This window comes from Podarcis bocagei (assembly GCF_964188305.1).
Source record: "Podarcis bocagei genome assembly, chromosome: 1".
Lineage (NCBI taxonomy): Eukaryota > Metazoa > Chordata > Lepidosauria > Squamata > Lacertidae > Podarcis > Podarcis bocagei.
Window position 1 is genome coordinate 598,491 of NC_138125.1, and position 19,124 is coordinate 617,614.

The 19,124-nt window shown below is 50.7% G+C and overlaps 1 protein-coding gene across 3 annotated transcripts in view; it reads left to right on the top strand.

Moving 5' to 3' along the window:
* LRFN5 (leucine rich repeat and fibronectin type III domain containing 5) overlaps positions 1 to 13,191 on the top strand; it is a 69,550-nt gene extending 56,359 nt beyond the window's left edge. The window contains exons 3-4 of one of the 3 annotated variants that reach the window (XM_081196148.1): positions 6,514 to 7,529; positions 12,698 to 13,191. In XM_081196148.1, coding sequence (XP_081052274.1) covers positions 6,514 to 7,519 — 1,006 coding nt within the window. In that variant the 3' untranslated portion in view covers positions 7,520 to 7,529; positions 12,698 to 13,191. Of the gene's footprint in view, positions 1 to 6,513 lie in introns of all 3 variants that reach the window. The other 2 variants (XM_081196149.1, XM_081196147.1) reach the window with 2 other exon arrangements.
* Positions 13,192 to 19,124: the final 5,933 nt, after the last annotated feature.

Consider the following 19,124-nt stretch of genomic DNA (forward strand, 5'->3'; position numbering starts at 1 on the left):
TCATTGTCCAGGAGAGGTTGTAGATCTCTGAGGATGCGTTGAACTGTTTTAACTTGGGAGCTGTATGTGATTACTAGTGGTGTTCTGTTATTTTCTCTTTTGGATCCGCCTTGCAGCAAGTTCTCTCTGGGGATCAGTCTGGGGATCAGTCTCCTGGAAGTCTCCACTGCTGGTGCAAGTCTTGTTGCATTTCAGGGAGTTTTGCAGGGGGTTAAGAAAGTGAGGTGAAAGAGTAGCCAAATATGCACACCTGAAATATGTTCAGTGTTCTCAGCCCAGTCCTCTGGGACTCTCTGCCACTGGAGACTCAGCAGGGACCTTCTGTGCCAACTTCTAAAAGCCTGCTGAAAACCTTCCTATTCTATTCCTCTCGGCCTCTGCAGGCCATTAAAACTGCAACCTTCCACAACATTTTGTTGATGTCTGACTTTTTGTTTTATTTTGTTGTGGTTTTTATGGGATGGTTTCATGGTTTTATTGGTGTAAACCACTTTGATATTTTGTATGGCACAGCAGTACAAATATTCTTCATAAATAAGATGTCTGATGGTGGGAAATGTAGTTCATTTCAATTTTTATTTGGATACTGCCTTTCTGTATCTCTGCACACGAGATGCTTGCAAGCAGCAAATAAAAAAACATAAGCAGCAAAGATCAGACATCTCAAAGCAATCTGATCCAATGCAGATAAGAATATGACCTTCACATAAACAACTTATACCAAATAAAGAAATAGCAAATAATGCATTTAGAATGTAATAACAGCTAATACAGTGGTACCTCAGGTTACATACGCTTCAGGTTACAGACTCCGCTAACCCTGAAATAGTACCTCGGTTTAAGAACTTTGCTTCAGGATGAGAACAGAAATTATGCTCCGGCGGCGCGGCGGCAGCAGGAGGCCCCATTAGCTAAAGTGGTGCTTCAGGTTAAGAATAGTTTCAGGTTAAGAACTGACCTCCAGAACGAATTAAGTACATAACCAGAGGTACCACTGTAATGAAATAGAAATTCACCCTCAACAATTGCAATAAATCATTACTATATTATAATCAATAAACATAACAGTGAGTCAGAATGTATAAAATGCCACAGTACACAAAAGATGTAAAAGGACTGAATTGATCAACAAAGTCAAATAACTTATTTTTTATTTTTTTAAAAAACCCATCAACATCTGGCATGCCAGATTTCCCCAGACCTGCTTGAAATGTGTTGCAACCAAAGTGTGGCCTCAAAGAGGGGAATGGCTCTTTGTACTTTGCCTTGAGTCCCATTAGGGGGAAAGGCTGAGTCTGAATAAATATGTAATGTACAAAATCAGAGAGGTGAGGGTTGAGGGAGTCAGATAAACTTCTAGATTTGGTTTGAATTAATTGTGCAGAGGTCCCTTTGCCACAATGAGCCCGTGGCCAAAGCAGCTGGCGATCACCGTTCAAAACATCTTATAGGAAGTGCAGAGCAGGTCAGTAAATTCAGGAATGACAGAAATCACGAGCTCTCCCAGGGTTAGATTCCGACGAAACATTAGGTAGACCTTTCCGACATTGAGAGCCAGGGCCAGATGGAGGTTTGATGAGGCCCTCGGCTCCTGAAGGTAATGGGGCCCTTGATATGTCCAGCTGTCCTTTGTCAACAGCAAATTGTTGCTGTTTTTGTGTGTTGAATATATGCTATATAGCAGGGATGTCCAACAAGTAGATCCCTGGATGTCTGTGGTAGATCACTGGTAGTTCACTGGCTCCCTGCAAAGAAGCTCGCCAACCTAAAAAACAGGGCTTTCCTCCTCCCTAAAAAAGCTCAACAATTTTGACCCCTTTTTAAGGGGGTAGATCACTGCCAGTTTTTAAGGGGGTAGATCACTGCCAGTGAGTAGATCTCAGCCTCTTGGGGGTTGGCCACCCCTGCTATATGGTAATTGATGGAACTAATAGGTATCTAAAACCATTTGCACATGCAGAATGTAGGCACCCTCTATAAAGAAAGGAGCAAACCAGTGATATTTGAGGGAGCAGGCTAGCAGGCGGGGCCCATGACTTACATCATAGGAGCCTCCACAACACAAAACACTGTTGCTGTAGGTCAGTTTTATTTTATTTGTTTTTTTATCTTGGGTTACCTTGGGTGACAGATGCTTCAGGTTACAGATGCTTCAGGTTACAGACTCCGCTAACCCAGAAATAATACCTCGGGTTAAGAACTTTGCTTCAGGATTAGCTAAAGTGGTGTCACAGGTTAAGAACAGTTTCATATTAAGAACGGACCTCCAGACCGAATTAAGTTCTTAACCTGAGGTACCACTGTATTTTGGAAATGTACATCCAGGTTTTTTTCCTTAAGTTTTTTGGGGCCCCCAAGAGAGTGGGGCCCTAAGCTAGAGCTTGTTTAGCTTATACGTGAATCCGGCACTGGTGAGAGCTGTTCGATGGCGGGACGGATTCCCTTGGGAGGTGTGGACTCTGTTTCCTTGGAGGTTTTCAAACACAGGTTGGGCAGCCGCCCGTCAGGGACCCTTGAGCAGTGATTCCTGAATTGCAGAGGGCTGGACTAGAGGACCTTTGGGGTTCCCTTCCAACTCTGCAGCTCCTTGATTCTCCACCAGCACCAACCAGCCTCCAGGCAGGAGGAAAGCAAAGGCCTTTTGCAGCCATCAGGTTTGATTTGCGCTTTATTTTTGGCTCATCCCCGCTGACCTTTAATCCTTCGAGGTAATCTGATTAGCGCAAGGATTGGAAAGTTAGCCCTACTCAGGAGACACTAACACCCTCTGTTTGGGGGAGGGAACGACAGGGGGAAAGGATATCCATAAATTATTTTTTATTTATATATATCCATGGATGAAGGACGGAAGAGCGTGTGGACAAGGTGTTGGATTTGCTAAGTGGATTTGCTTTGAAGCCTCCTAATGGAGCAGTCACACCTTTCCAAACCGATTTGTCATAAATTATTCCCTTTTTCTCCCCCACTTTTCAAAGCCACCTCCTTGGGGAGAGAGCAGGATCCTGCAGATCATAGCCACCCAGAAGCCCCCAGACTCTTGGCGATGCCGGGGACTCCCCTTGGGGGCTGTGGGGAGGGCTGTGTGTGTCTGTGCTTGTGGGGCTGCTCACAGGGACTAGAAACCAGAGGAGGAGAGGCTGCGGAAGGACGGAGCCTGTCCCGAGAGAGGATGCTCAGCCAGGGCAGTCCTGGGTCTTCGGAGGCATCTCAGGTTGTGTCCTGAATGGGGTCACTGTGCCCCTGAAGGACCAGGTGCGCAGCCTGGGAGTCATTTTGGACTCACAGCTGTCCATGGAGGCGCAGGTCAATTCTGTGTCCAGGGCGGCTGTCTACCAGCTCCACCTGGTACGCAGGCTGAGACCCTCCCTGCTTGTGGACTGTCTGGCCAGAGTGGTGCATGCTCTAGTCATCTCCCGCTTGGACTACTGCCATGCGCTCTACGTGGGACTACCTTTGAAGGTGACCCAGAAACTGCGATTAATCCAGAATACGGCAGCTAGACTGGTGACTGGGAGTGGTCGCCAGGACCACATAACACCGGTCCTGAGAGATCTGCATTGGCTCCCAGTACGTTTCCGAGCACAATTCAAAGTGTTGGTGCTGACCTTGAAAGCCCTAAACGGCCTCAGCCCAGTATACCTGAAGGAGCGTCTCCACCCCCATCATTCAGCCCGGACACTGAGGTCCAGCACCGAGGGCCTTCTGGTGGTTCCCTCATTGCGAGAAGTGAGGTTACAGGGAACTAGGCAGAGGGCCTTCTCGGTAGTGGCGCCCACCCTGTGGAACACCCTCCCTTCAGATGTGAAGGAAATAAGCAGCTATTCTATCTTTAAAAGACATCTGAAGGCAGCCCTGTTTGGGGAAGTTTTTACTATTTAATGCTGTACTGTTTTTAGCATTTGATTGGGAGCCGCCCAGATTGTCTGGGGAAATAAATAATAAATGATGATGATGATGATGATGATGATGATGATGATGATGATGGTGTCTGGGCCCCTTGGACTCCTTGCCCCCAAGTCCAGGCCAAGTGAGGCCAACTTGCGGTGGGCAGCTGGCTGGCTCACCTCTCCCCTTTGCTTTCTCGTTTCCCCTATATTTACAACCCACCCTATTTTCGTGACTGTGGTTTATGATGTTGCTTTCCTGCTGCTGCCTTCCCTGGGACCTTCGGTTGAAGGGAGCGTTGTAAATAAAATTATTTGCTTCTTCCTCCAGCCTTAGGCAGCCAGCAAGGGGCCTCGATACAAAGACAGGCCTGCTGGTCTAGCTAGATCTGTATCACCTGCAGAGACTGGGACACACTTTCCAGGGGTTCAGGCAGGGAGATGCTCTAAGCCAGGCATCCCCAAACTTGGCCCTCCATATGTTTTGGGACTACAACTCCCATCATCCCTAGCTAACAGGACCAGTGCTCAGGGATGATGGGAATTGTAGTCCCAAAACATCTGGAGGGAAGCTGTACGCTGGCTCCCTCGGCCAATAAAGCGAGATGAGGACCGCAACCCCAGAGTTGGTCACGACTGGACCTAATGGTCAGGGGTCCCTTTACCTTTACCTTTACCATCTTCCTTAGTAGGTCCTGCAAACTGCTCTTCTGGATAATGGTTTTTATAAGGAAGGGGGAACTGGGGATGAATCTATGGAATGGGGGGGGGGCGATGGCCCCCAAACATTTGGGAACCTCTGGTTTACAGTGTAACTTTAAGCATTGAGAACGTTGGCCTTGTCTTATGAGCCTCTGCCTGTAGCATACCCTCCAAGTCTCCCAATTTCCCAGGAATTATGAAAGCCCTCCTGGCTTTGGATTTGATCCTGAAATGCCATTTTGCCGCCCCTGATCTCAGGGGGGAGGCTGAGCCGGCGCTTGCCTTCTTCCCTAGCCAGGAAAGCCCTGCGCAGCGTCTCCCGGCAAGGAGACGCTGCGCGGGGCTAAAGGGGAAGGCAAAACAGCGAGCGGGATCCACCCCGCTCGCTGCCTTGCCTTCTTCCCTAGCCAGGAAAGCCCTGCGCAGCGTCTCCCGGCAAGGAGACGCTGCGCGGGGCTAAAGGGGAAGGCAAAACAGCGAGCGGGATCCACCCCGCTCGCTGCCTTGCCTTCTTCCCTAGCCAGGAAAGCCCTGCGCAGCGTCTCCCGGCAAGGAGATGCTGCGCGGGGCTAAAGGGGAAGGCAAAACAGCGAGCGGGATCCACCCCGCTCGCTGCCTTGCCTTCTTCCCTAGCCAGGAAAGCCCTGCGCAGCGTCTCCCGGCAAGGAGACGCTGCGCGGGGCTAAAGGGGAAGGCAAAACAGCGAGCGGGATCCACTCCGCTCGCTGCCTTGCCTTCTTCCATAGCCAGGAAAGCCCTGCGCAGCGTCTCCCGGCAAGGAGATGCTGCGCGGGGCTAAAGGGGAAGGCAAAACAGCGAGCGGGATCCATCCCGCTCGCTGCCTTGCCTTCTTCCATAGCTGCGCGCAACCCCTCCGCAAGGAGAGGCTGCACGGGGCTATGGCTTCTTTAGCCCTGCGCAGCGTCTCCCGGCAAGGAGAGGCTGCATGGGGCTAAAGGGGAAGCCAAAACTTGGCTTGCTCCATAGCTGCGAGCAACCCCTCCGCTGCTCTCTGGGCCTGGGGGGGGGGAAAGATTTTTTTCTTGATTTCCCCCCCTAAAAACTGGGTGCGCCCTATGGTCCGGTGCGCCCTATGGTGCGAAAAATACGGTATATTGGTGTGCGTTTTCCTTTTTGTAAATCTACCAAAGAATGCAATAAAATAAAATTGGGATTCAGGGCTTTTCTCAGGAGTAGGGAGGGCACGAGTGCTGCGTCCCATTGGTGGAGTGATGGTGGAAATGTTCTGTAATGGTGGGGGATGTCAGAACTTGCGTTCGACTGAGCTACTCCTCTGGTTGAGTCCTCCGATGGTGATTACGCAGAGTATACAGCAGCAGCAGAAGACGAGAAAGTTTCTTCTTGGTATAAGCTTCCATGTGCATCTGAATGTATCTGAAGAAGTGTGCATGTACATGAAAGCTTATACCAAGAACAAACTTAGTTGGTCTGTAAGGTGCTACTGGACTATACACCCCACCACCTATATAGCTATTCTGGGACACGGTTGGCGCTCTGGTTTAAACCACAGAGCCTAGGGCTTGCCAATCAGAAGGTCAGTGGTTTGAATCCCCGCGATGGGGTGAGCTCCCGTTGCTCTGTCCCAGCTGCTGCCTACCTAGCAGTTCAAAAGCACATCAAGTGCAAGTAGATAAATAGGTACCACTCCGGCGGGAAGGTAAACAGCGTTTCCGTGCACTGCTCTGGTTGGCCAGAAGCGGCTTAGTCTTGCTGGCCACATGACCCGGAAGCTGTACGCCGGCTCCCTCGGCCAGTAAAGCGAGATGAGCGCCGCAACTCCAGAGTCGGTCACGACTGGACCTAATGGTCAGGGGTCCATTGACCTTTATATAGCTCTTCTAAGATTGTGAGGTTGGTCCTCCCAGTCCAGCCCAGTGACACCTTTTTTCTTTCTGTCCCTCCGCAGAATGATCCCTCCCACGAGCAAGACCTTCCTGGTCAACAACCTGGCGGCGGGGACGGTCTACGACCTGTGCGTCCTGGCCATCTACGACGACGGCATCACCTCCCTGACGGCCACCCGTGTGGTGGGCTGCATCCAGTTCACGACGGAGCAGGACTACGTGCGCTGCCACTTCATGCAGTCCCAGTTCCTGGGGGGCACCATGATCATCATCATCGGGGGCATCATCGTGGCCTCCGTGCTGGTCTTCATCATCATCCTCATGATCCGCTACAAGGTGTGCAACAACGGCGGGCACCCCAAGGCCGCCAAGGTCAGCAACGTTTACTCCCAGACCAATGGGGCCCAGCAGGCCCAGCAGCCAGGGTTCGGCGGCGCCGGCGCTGCCCTGCCGCCGTCGGGCTCCAAGCAGGCCATGGGACGCGAGGAGAGCCTGCAGTGCTGCAAGGTGGGCGGTGAGGGCTCGGCGCGGCCGGTGGACGCCTTTCCCGGCCAGGACTCCTGCTCCGCTTCCGGCGGGGCCGGCGCTACCTCCGCTCTGCCACCCACGTGGACTCCGGGGCCCCCCGCTTCCCAAAAGCTGAAGCGCAAGCCCACGCCAAAGTCCGGCAGCCACGACGCCATCCCCGGCGAAGGCGCCTCCTGCTCCGCCGCGTCCGGCGGCCTCGAGTCGCAGAACACGAACCGCAACAACTCCACGGCGCTGCAGCTGGCCGCCCGGCCGGCGGACTCTTCCCCGGGGGCGGCCCCCGCCTACAAGAGAGTGCCAGGCAAGCCAAGTAAGTTCCTCACCTTGCCCGCCGACCCGTCCCGCGCCAAGCGCAGGTACTCCCTGAACGGAGAGATCATGGAATACCACTGTTACCTTAACTCCCCGAACCCGGGCGGATTTTGGTCTAAGCGGAGCCTGTCCATGAACGGGATGCTCTTGCAGACAGACTCCTCCGAGGCGGATAGTGGTCAAGCAACTTTCTCCAGTTCGGAGTGGATATTGGAAAGCACGGTGTGAGCCGCTGGGGGTGTGTGGCTTTTCTTTTTTTTATTTTGCCAGTCCTGAAAAAGGATGGAGGGTTCCCCCGCCCTCCAAACACTGTCCGAGAACTCATCTCCAGGTGGCGGCAGTGGCCGGCTTTTTCCTGCCTCTCTCGCCTCTCGGCCCAGAGCGGGGCGTGGACCACCGTGGAGCGCCCCTTCGCACCACCTTTTCTCTCTTGGGGTTTCCGTTTAATCTAACAACCGGAGGGAAATATTGGCGAGGAAACAAAGATTTAAGGGGAAAGCACAAAAGCCGAGCGGGGTCTCCGCCTCTGCTAGGATCGGCACCCGGGTCCCACCCTAGCCGATCGAGGACCCAGGAGAGAGAGAAGGAGCCTTGGCCTGGGGGGAAGAAAGAGCCACTGGTAGAAGGGCCTCGTTGCTCTTTCCTCTGTGCCAACGGAAGGCTGCTTTTCTGATGGATCAGTAGACAAAAAAGGGAGAGGGAGCATTTCTAAACGAGCCGAGTGTCTTTTCTGCCCTCTTTCCCCCTGTGACTTTGGTCCTGCCTTCCTTTCTGGGCCAACGCTGTACAAAACCCATCAACTCTGTGCTGCTACGTTGTGTAAAATAAAATACTCCTTCAATACCTTCAGCCAGTGTGGCCGGGCGATGCCCTTGGAATGACCCTCCTTGGTTCAGGGGTGCTGGGGGCGCCCTATCCGGGTGGCCGATGGGGAGAGGGGGAAGGAGGAGGTCTCTGCCCCCTGGCCAGGCTGCCCAATGGGCGGAGGTCGTCTGCTGTAGGAGGCAGGACAGAGCCGGGCTGGAAGTGTCTCTGGTCAGAGAGCCTGTCCATCTCTCTCTTGGTAGCTGTGAGCAGGAGTCTGGGGTCTCTAGCACCAGAGAAAGTGGGTCAGCGGCGCTGCAGGCTGACCAGCCTTGCTTTCCGTGGGTCTGGTTGGCAGCAGGGAGATTTCTCCAGGCTGAGTCAGCAGCATTTATATTTGTGCCAATTTCACTCTTTTGTTCCTTCTATTTGTGCAAGGCTATGAGTCAGCTTTCCAGGCAGAAAAGATGGCCTGTTGCAATGCCATATAACCGATAAAAAGCAGTTATAACACCCCGAAACAGAGCAGCCGTCAGACCTCTGCGATGGTCGCCCAGGAGATCTCTCAAGGCTCCTGCAAATTCCTTCTTGGGCTTCCAAATGGCTTAATCTTGTTTCTGGAGTTGCCCCGGTGCTGGATCGATCCCTTGTTCTCCTGGACGAATCCTAGAAGCTGCTCACGCTTTTCGCCCCAGATTGACGATGGATCCCAGGGAAGGAATTGCATTCGCTCAGTCGCGGTGCAAAGAGGGATCTCAGTGTGATTTCACAATTGCGTTAAGATCCCTTCTTCGTTTCTTCCGTGATAGAATTAATGCATATGAAAAAATGGGCTCGGTTGGCTTGTCCGTTTTGAGAACTTGTGTGGGGAAAAGAAAAAATACAACTGAAACTCAAAGTGTGCCTGTGCCAATTCAGAGATGAATGCCCCCCAACTAATCACCCCACCCATGGGTGCTTCCCTTGGCCTTGCCTGGTTTCTGGGTCCTTCCCTTGGGGCCCCAGTGAGCTGCTCCCCTTGCTTGGTGGGGAAGGAAGATGAGCCTCTGTTGCATTTTCTCCCTCCAGAGTCAACTCCTCTTGCTTGTAAAGCCTCCCCTCCCCCCAACTCTCTTTTATTTATCTATTGATTTTATAATTTATTTATTTATCCCCATTATATTTATTATTCCCCCTGATATGGACTCAAGGCTCCATGAATGGCATTTTAAAAAGTCACTTCTCTGGCCAAGTCCATCCAAAGCAGATTGCAACATTATTATGATTATGATTATGATTATTATTCCCAAATGCAAATTTAAACGACGCAGAGGGAATGCAGAAAGCTAAAAATGTCACAAAGACAATAGTTAAAAAGTAATTCTAATAGTAAGTAACTCTCCCGAGGAGACGTTGATCCCGTTTTGCTAGACTAAAGGCTGCCTTACTCTGTGCACAAAGAATGACGTGTGTGAATGTGCGCTATTGTTATTTTTAACAAAATGTGCTTGCAGCTTCCCTGAAAACAAAAGTTCTAGCAGTTTGCAAAGCACATAAAATATGCTTTAGAAGAATGCAAAAGATACCTTAGAATAAAAAAGCAACATTAAAAGCAATTGGGGGTTGGACTAGATGTTCCTTCCCAGGGGCGTAGGAAGGGGGCAGCGGAGAGGGCAGGCTGCACAGGGTGCCACTCTGGGAGGGGTGACAAGATGGCCCCTGCCTGCCCCCAGCTGTAGAGCGGCAGAGGGCACACGCAGTCCATATGGGCACTGCTCACATGCTGTCCGTATGGGCTGCCGCTCTCTGGCACCGTCCATATGGGCGTCCATAGGGGTGCTGCTCACACACAGCGCCCATACAGCCACCACGTGCGAGCGGCAGCCCATACGGGCAGCACATGTGCGACATTCCGTACAGAGTGTGCATGTGTGGTGCCACCCATGCGCAGTCCATATGGGCTGTGCCTCCCCAGGTGCCAGAGAGGGTTCCTCCGCCACTGTCCCTTCCAACTCCACAATTCTTAAGTTTGTAGAAAAGCAGAAGGAATAAAATTCACAGTTAAAAGCACACATTCTAAGCTAAATAGGCAGATTTTTAAAAATGCATCAACTTTGCAAAATGCACGTACGTTCTTTAGGTCACCATTTGCCCTGAGCACATTGTGGGCCATATATTTCATGGTGCGCTCTCCCCCCCCCCCAGGTGCCGGAAGTTTCTCCACAGAGATGAGAGCTTCCCTTTGTCTCCCGCCTTCTGGGCCATCCTGCTTGGGGCTGGCAGGTTGGAATCAGAAACAATGGTTTGGTGCTGAACTTTCCCAGCAAACCGTGGCTTGTCATTTTCATGCATCACAATAAACTGTGGTTAGTTCAAAGCATGAGGCAGATGCTTCCAAACTCATTTGGGGGACAGGGGACAGGCAGGGACCAACTCAGTGCTGCCAGGCTCCCATTCTGCTAAGCAATGGTTTGGCGTTACCACCAAACTGGGTTATTTTTTATGCCGCCTAAACAATGCTCAAGGTGGCTTACATCACGACAAGATTCACCGTATTTTTTGCTTTATAAGACACACCTTTTCCTTCCTAAAAAGTAAGGGGAAATGTGTGTGCGTCTTATGGAGCGAATGCAGGCTGCGCAGCTATCGCTGAAGCCAGAACAGCAAGAAGGATTGCTGCGCAGCAATCCCTCTTGCTGTTCTGGCTTCAGTGATAGCCGCAAAAAGCCTCTTCAACAACATTTGATTCAGAATAATTTCCCCCCCTTGTTTTCCTCCTCTAAAAACTAGGTGCGTCTTATGGAGCGGAAAATACGGCACATAATTACATAACATAACAAAAGTCATAAACAATCAATAAAACACATCAAAAGGTACACAACCAAATGGAAAACAATTTTCACATTAATCATACAATCTAAAACTAGAAATACAAGATTAATCTCAATAACAATTTAAAATAGTATAGATTAAAAAATATATCTTCAAAAAAGAGCCCTCTCTGTTGAGCAGCAGCAGCAGCCTTCCTTTCTTGTGTCCTAATGCTTGACTTTTCCTGTTCTTCGCCAGCCTGCCTTCAAGGCAGCTTCCAAGAATGAAATGCAGGGAGGCGATAAATCTGGCTGGAGCCAACATGATAAAAGGGCCGGTGCAGAACTAGGTGCAAACAGCCTGGAAAGGAGAAAACATTTAAGAATCAATAGAAAACCACATATAACAGGACCTGCGGGTTTTTTTAGCAGCTATAGCTAAAAGGCTAATTATAGAACGCCTTGGCTTCCAGCTCACCATAGCGGGAAAGACATCTAGTTCTTCATGCAGTGCAAGGATGAACTGCGGAACTCCCTGCCACAGGAGGCAGAGATGGCTTGGAAAGAGGATGAGGCACATTCATGGAAGAGCATCAGGCTGTGTCGATGGCTCCTCGCCCAGGGGCTGATGCTTTTCCTCCACGATTGGGAGCAGTGATGCTTCTGAAGCCCAGTTGCTGGAAGGGAAGGAGGGAAGAATTGTGGCGGGGCTTGGATCCTGCTTGTCACTTTCCCATGGAGGCATCTGGCTGGCCTATGTGACAACCGGAGCATTGGCCTGATCCAGCAGGACTCTGAATGTTCTTGTCTGTCTCCCCGGGAAGAGAATGCCAGAGTCAGGCCACCATCACTGAAATCTTCTTGTAGCGGCCAACCAAGTGCCAATGGGAAACCCCCCATGAGTGAATCCCCCATGAGGAAAGGGGACAGCATTTGGGGCTGCTTCGTGAGAGGAAAGGAAGCCAGAGGGAGCAGGACAGGAGTTTGTAAAATCATGCTTGGCGCAGAGAAAGGAGACAGAGAGAAGTTCCCTTCTCTCTCACACAACACTAGAACTTGAAGACATCCAAGGAGGCTGAAGGTTGGAAGATGCAGGGCAGATAAAGTCCTCCATGCGGTGTGGAGTTAGACTGTGGAACTCCCTGCCACAGGAGGCCGTGAGGGCCACCCGCTTGGATGGCTTGAAAAGAGAACTACACAAAAGGGAATTCTTGGAGGAGGAAAAGGCTCTGGAAGGCCCAGGAAGGGAGAGTGGCTCTGGTGCTCCTCTTCTGCTTGCTGGGTCCCCATGGGGGCATCTGGCTGGACCTGGTGAGGACAGGAGGCTGGAGCAGATGGACCACTGGCCTGATCCACAGGAGGCAGAGGTGGCTTGAAAAGATGCTGAGGCACATTCATGGAAGATTCAAGCAACTGGCCTCCAGCTGTGAAGACAGAGCAGAGCCACACATCTCGCACCCATGGAAAGCCCTTTCCTCTCCCAGCAATTTGTTTCATCCTCTTGTAAGGCCATCTAGGTTTCTGGCCATTTCTGTCTCTGGTGGCAGTGAGTCCCCCAGTTCAGCCAGGCACTGTGTGTCAAAGCCTTTTCTTTCCTGGGTCTGGAGACCTCCTGTGGGTGGGGCGTTGTGGAGACCCGGCTCCATCTTTCCTGAGTGGAAGATGCTTAGATGGGCAGGTGGGCGGCAGGGAGGGAGGGAGCTGGTGGAAGTTCTCCCCTTCCAGGTTGGTTCTGCTTTTGTTGAGGAGCTGAGCCAAGCCAGGCGTTATAGATCTCTCTCTCTCTCTCTCTGTTTCTCTTTCCACCACACAGAAGCTGGCAGCAGCCTGAAGAGTGCTTGCCACCCTCCTCCTCCTCTTCCTCCTTCTGAAAACGTGGCCGCCCACGTTTGCACCCGACAAAAATCCATTCGGTTTCAACTCACCGGAGACTGAGAATAGGGCCAAATTCTGCGCCACCAGCAGGGACGTCACAGCCCCGGTGCCTCAGGCCTGCGCTGGGAACCCACGGAGACTGGAGATGCTGGAGGGATGGATGGTCTCCCCTGTCTCCCCTCCTCCACCCCCCTTTCGCCCCACCCCACCCCCAGGAAACCCTGCCCAGGCATTGCAAGTGTCTTCTTCTGGCCTTCAGGACTTTATTTTTCTTTTGTACAGCAAAGAATTAACAGGGAGAGGGATCTGGGCCCAGCGTGGCCTCCGCTCTTCCTCTTTGTGGTTGCTGGTTGGTGGTGGTTGAATTCACAGACCGTACGACTGATTCTCCATTATGTCACACCACCCCTGGAAATAAATGTTTTAATATGAGCGTTTCCCCACTGGTTCATTGACAGGAGCGGGGAGGGCTGGCGGGCGGGCGGGCGGCGTCTTTGAGACACATCCTGCAACATCTTGGAGCAGCTTCCAGGGGGGCTAGGAGAAGGTCCAGCTCGCTCCCTGCTCACCGAGGCTGGAACAGATTTAAGTGTGTCGTCTTATGAACCCAGCTCCTTCCCAGCCGTAAATGAAGCTCTTTCCTTGTTCAGTAAAAGAGTCCGGCAGCCTGGAGGGCCAGGGGGTCACGAGACCCTATCCAGGAAGATCGTGTTGAGTCAGTGGGGCAGATTTTGGGAGGGAACACAGTGGTTTGATAAGTCTGGTGACCATCATGCACATCCCACCTTTTCCTCAAAGGAGCTCAAGGGGGGAGGATCATGACTCTTCCTCCTCCCCATTTCATCCTCACAACAACCTTGTAGGTTAGACTAAGAGGCACCAATTGCCCCCCAAAGTTACAGCCAGTGAGCTCCATGGCTGAGTAGGGAGATTCAACCGTGTTTTCCCAGGTTCTAGTCCAATGCTAAAAATTATTATTATTATTATTATTATTATTATTATTATTATTATTATTATTATTATTAATTCAATTTGTATACCCTTCACCTGTTGATCTCAGAGTGGTTCACACCATAAAAAATACAAGTTAAAAAGACAACATACATAATAAAACAAGAACCGAAACCGAAACAGAACAATAACCCTCGCCCTTCTACAAACACATTTAAAAGGACAAAGGATGTCAATCAGCCCAAGGCCTTGTTAAAGAGGAACATTTTCACCTGGTGCCTAAAGGTGTACTATGAAGGTGCCAGATGAGCTTCCTTGGGGAGAACATCCCACAAATGGGGAGCCACTGCAGAGAAGGCCCTGCTCTCGTGTTGCCACCCTCCAGACCTCTCAAGGAGGAGGCACACAAAGAAGGACCTCAGAAGATGATCTCGGGGTCTGGGTAGGTTCATATGGAAAGAGGCAGTCCTGGAGGTATTGCGGTCCTGAGGTGTTTAAGGTCAAAATGAGCACTTTGAATTGTGCCTGGAAACGAATAGGCAGCCAGTGCAGTAGGGCCAGGGTCAGTGTAATATTCTCAAACTCTCTTGCCCGTCTTGCCTGACTGCCAAATTCTGCACCGGCTGAAGCTTCCGGACCGTCTTCAGAGGCAGCCCCACATATAATGCATTGCAGCAATCTAACCCAGAAATTACCAGAGCATAGACAACAGACATTAGGCTGTCCCTGTCCAGATGGGGGCACAGCTGGGCCAAGGTGATGGAAGGCACTCCGTGCCATTGAGGCCACCTGAGCCTCAAGTGACAGCAAGGGATTCAGAAGGAACCCCGAGTTCCGCTCCTGCTCCTTCAGAGGAAGTGTAACCCCATGTAGAGCAGGCAACCCCCCCCCCATCACTCTAGTCTAAGGGAACCGGCCACTAAGAGTGCCTCTGTTTTATCCAGACTGAGCCTCAGTTTGTTGGCTCTGATTCAGTCTCTTACTGAGTCACAACAACAGTCCAGCACATCCGCTGCCCACACTGGCTCTCTGGAATGGCATCTGGCCTCCACCCAGAAGAGAGAGAGTTGCAGGCGGCAGCCCAGTGGACAAGAAGGACATCAGGATGCCGGACTCCACACTAGAGCGTGACCAAGGAGCCTTTTGTTTCGGCATGTGCAGTCTAGCAATCTGCCTCGTGAATCGGACGGGGCCCTTCTTTGGCGCTGCCCGGGGGTGGCCTCCTGTTGGGATGTTGCCAGCATTTTTGGGGGGTGGGCCTGCCTTCCTAGATGCCGGGTCACAGAGAGAGGACGGCGCTGGAGACCAATCTTCTGGGTTCCTGCCAAGCATGTGCAGGGGTGCAAAAGGTGTGCTTGTGTAAAGAGGAAGAGGGTGTGCTTTGCACCCTCCCCGATGGATTGGCTGCTGGGCCACTTGCTCCATCCTGCCCAAATAGGAGGTGCCTTTGAGGATCTGCTAAAGGCAGGCAGGCCTCTCTCTCTACTTTGGGCCACCTTGTGGGCATCTCAGAAGCCATGGCTACCAGGGAAGGAAGCACAAGGCCAGGGGCAAGAGGACAGAGAGACGTTCTTCTCCCTCTCTCCTAACACTGGAACACTCATAGGCAGCCAGTGAAGCTGAACAGTGGAAGATTGAGGACAGAGAAAAGAAAGTGCTTCACGCACTGCGTAGTCCATCTCTGGAGCTCACTCCCGCTGGGGGGAACTAGCTTGAATGGCTATAAAGGAAGATTAGGCAAATTCCAGGAGCAGAGGTCATTCATGGCTGCTGGCCAAGATAGCTATGTTCTGCCTTTCTCAATGGGAAACAAGTAGAATAAGGAAAATTAAAGGCATGTCTTAATTATGCATTCTCAATGTATTTTTAATTTTAATTTTCCTTGTTCTATTCTACTTGCTGATTCAGTGCAATTCTATTACAGTTGATTTTGACAGCTTGATGACTAAGATCTTTGGTGACGAAACGTCAGATAACTGGAATGACGTCCAAGCACTAAACCACTGGAATATCACAAGCGGGCTCTTTATTATTGTGTTTGCAATTGTTCAAGATAAAATCTATTTTGGAAAGAGAAGCAATGAGCACTGAACCACTGACATATTACAAGTGATCTCTTTATTTACTGCGTTTGCAATGGTTTAAGATAAAACCTATTTGGGGAAGAAACTACTTTTGCCATTTTTATGGACATTTATTGTTTGTTTACAGATAGTTGCCTTGGGGCTATTGCCTTGTGTCGATTGCACTCCTCCTTGTATCACCACCTTCTCAACGGGAGGCAGCAAAGCTTCTTCTGAATCCCAGTGGCTGGAACCCACCAGAGGGGGGGGGGCTGCTCTTGTTCTTGGATCCTGCTTGCTGGTTCCCCCCAGGGTTGGCCTTTCCAGAGCAGCCTTCGTAGCATCCTTTGAAGAAGGTCCCAAGAAGAGCAGCTTTCCCTTTTGCCCTTGAGCGAGAGAACAGTTCATATTATTTATGATAAATTTTATAAAGTTATATATACCACTTTTCTCCAAAGATCATAGGGCAGTTTACAACATGAAAGCACAACAATGTAACGTTATAACAAACACAACAATGAGCCTTCTTGCTCAGTTTTGAAGACCATAGACTGTTTAATCGGCCAAACCATCTTGTCTGGGAGAGGAACTTGGCCGCCAAATTCTGCAACAGCTGAAGTTTCTGAACTGTCTTCAGAGGCAGTCCCCTGTATAATGTGTTGTGATAATCTAACCTGGATGTTATCAGAGCATAGACGACAGAGGTTAGGCTATCCCTGTTAAAACTGATGGAAGATCCTCACCACCACTGAGGCCACCTGAGCCTCAAACGACAGCAAAGGATCCAGGAAGACCTCCAAGCTATGTACCTGCTCCTTCAGAGGGAGTGTAGCTCCACCCAGAACAGGCCACCTCCCAGCCATCTGCTCTAGGGAACCACCCTCTAGCAGTGCCTCCATCTTATCTGGACTGAGCTTCAATTCATTTGCTCTTCTCCATTAGTGAGCCAAGGCAACATTATCCTTCCCAACCTTAATTAAAAGTGATACAAGCTCCTGCTACATTTGAGAGCTCTTTTAATTTGCAAAGAAAATGTTCTTCACCTATCATCATAGAATCGAAGGGTTGTGAGGGATCCTAAGGGTCATCTAATCCCTGCAATGCAAGAACCAAAGTGAAAGAATCCAACCTCTGCTTAAAAACCCTCTGATGAAGGAGAGTCCACCAGCTTCAGAGGGAGTCTGTTCTGCTGTCAGACAGCTCTTGCCATCAGAAAATTATTCCCAGTGTTGAGTTGGAACCTCTTGGAACTTGAAGCAATTGGTTGGAATCTTCCCCTCCAGAGCAGGAGAAAACAAGCTTGCTCCCTCTTCCATGGGACAGCCCTTGAGATATTTGAAGATGGCTCTCATATCTCCTCTTTTTCTTGTTAAACATAGCCAGCTCCTTCAACCATTCTTCATAAGGCTTAGATTCCAGACCCTGGATCATCTTGGTCACCCTCCTCTGCAAACCTTCCAGCTTGTCAACATCCTTCTTAAATTGAGGTGCATGGAATTGAACACAGTATTCCAAGTGTGGTCTGACCAAGGCAGAATACAGTGGAACCAAATACTTCCCTTAATCTGTTGCCTGTTGACAGCTTCTAGGAGCTACAGGGGAGAACTTGCTTGCTCCATCTTGCATCTGACAAGGGGGGGCTGAGAGTGGAGCACCTGCAGGCAATGGGTCCTCCAACACCTCAGGAGCCAGAGCGGATACATCTGGTGCCTGCACCTGAGGATCCAGCACAGCTGAGGACCCTTCAGTCTCATGCCCCAGGCCCGGCTCAGCTGGTTCTGGAGGCGGGGACTCCTGTGCAGGCTGGGATCCCTCAGGTTCAGCATCCAAGTCCGAATCCCAGGCCATCACAGAAAGCTTGCAGTTGGGGGGTTTCCTGGGTTCCTGCTGGGCTGTCAGGACAGCACTAGGTGTGCACAGGCTCTCTCCCGAGACTCCCCTCGACCCCAATGATGGGTGTGCCCCTCCTGCCCCATAAGGGTGATTTGGTCAGACCTCAAATCATGAGGGAAAATGCCAGCCAAGAGCCAGCCTTGCCTCTGGAGATGCTCCTCTCCTGCCCAGCTGCTTCTCCTGAACACCTTGGCAGCCAGACAGAGCTCTCTCTGCCCTGCAGACGTCTCCTTGCCAAACCAGGCTTCCCCAGAGCCTAGATCAGGCCATATGAAGGCAGCCCTCTTTAGGGAAGTTTTTAATGTTTGATGCTGTACTGTTTTTAATATTCAGTTGGAAGCCGCCCAGAGTGGCTGGGGAAACCCAGCCAGATGGGCGGGATATAAATTAATAATAATAATAATAATAATAATTATTATTATTATTATTATTATTATTATTATTATTATTATTATTATATGCTCCCACTTGCACCCTGGCAGCCTTGGAGAGATTGCAGAGAGACATTTCAAGCCAGAAAGCTCCCCAGGAAGATTTGCAAGCAGCAGGGCTTCCATTTATTTCATGTTATTTTTGCAGAGAAGCTGCTCTGCCCCGATGCTTCGATGGAGGGGCAGGCTTGCCCTGAGCCAGAGCTGGCCCTACTGCGAGGCAGAGGGAGGCGGTTCTATAATCCTGTGAAATCTGGTGCCCTTTTCTCAATCTCAGCCCGCAGAAGAGGAGACGGAGAAGAGAAAGGATAAGCATCTCCAAATATCTGAAGGACTGTCACCTGGAAGATGGAGCAAGCTTGGTTTTCGCTGCTCCAAAGGTGAGGACCCAGATCAAGCATTCCTACATTGCAGGGGGTGGAGAAGACGACCCTTTGGGCCCCTGCTAACTCTGTGATTGTATGATGATTCAATGGATCCAAATTCCAGGGAAGGAGATTCCAACTGAACATCAGGAAGAACTTTCTGACATCAAGAGATGATCAGGAGTGGAACCAACTCCATCAGAAGGCGGTGGGCTCTCCTTCCTAGGAGGTTTTCAAGCAGAGGTTGGATGGCCATCACTCAGGAATTCTTTAGCTGTGATTCCTCCATTGCGGGGGGTTGGACTAGATGACCCTGAGGGTGCCTTGCAGCTCTGTCATTCTATGTTTCTATGGTAGGGCTGCCATGTTTCAAAAAGGAAAAGCCAGGACATCCCAGAATTCTTGAGCTTTTTAATAGGACCCCCCCCCAAAAAAAGTTGTTGAACTTTTATTTACAAAAACACCTCCCCAAAAACCATGCAGTTTTTTGATTGACTTACCTAATATCCAGGGCAAATCCCTCCCCCCCCAGATGTCAATTCCGCCTTTGAAATCCTGATGATATCCAGGAGAATCCGGATGTATGGCAGCCCTATTCTGTGACTCCTTGGGGAGCAGAGAGAGAGAGAGAGAGAGAGGGAGGGAGAGGGAGAGGGAGAGGG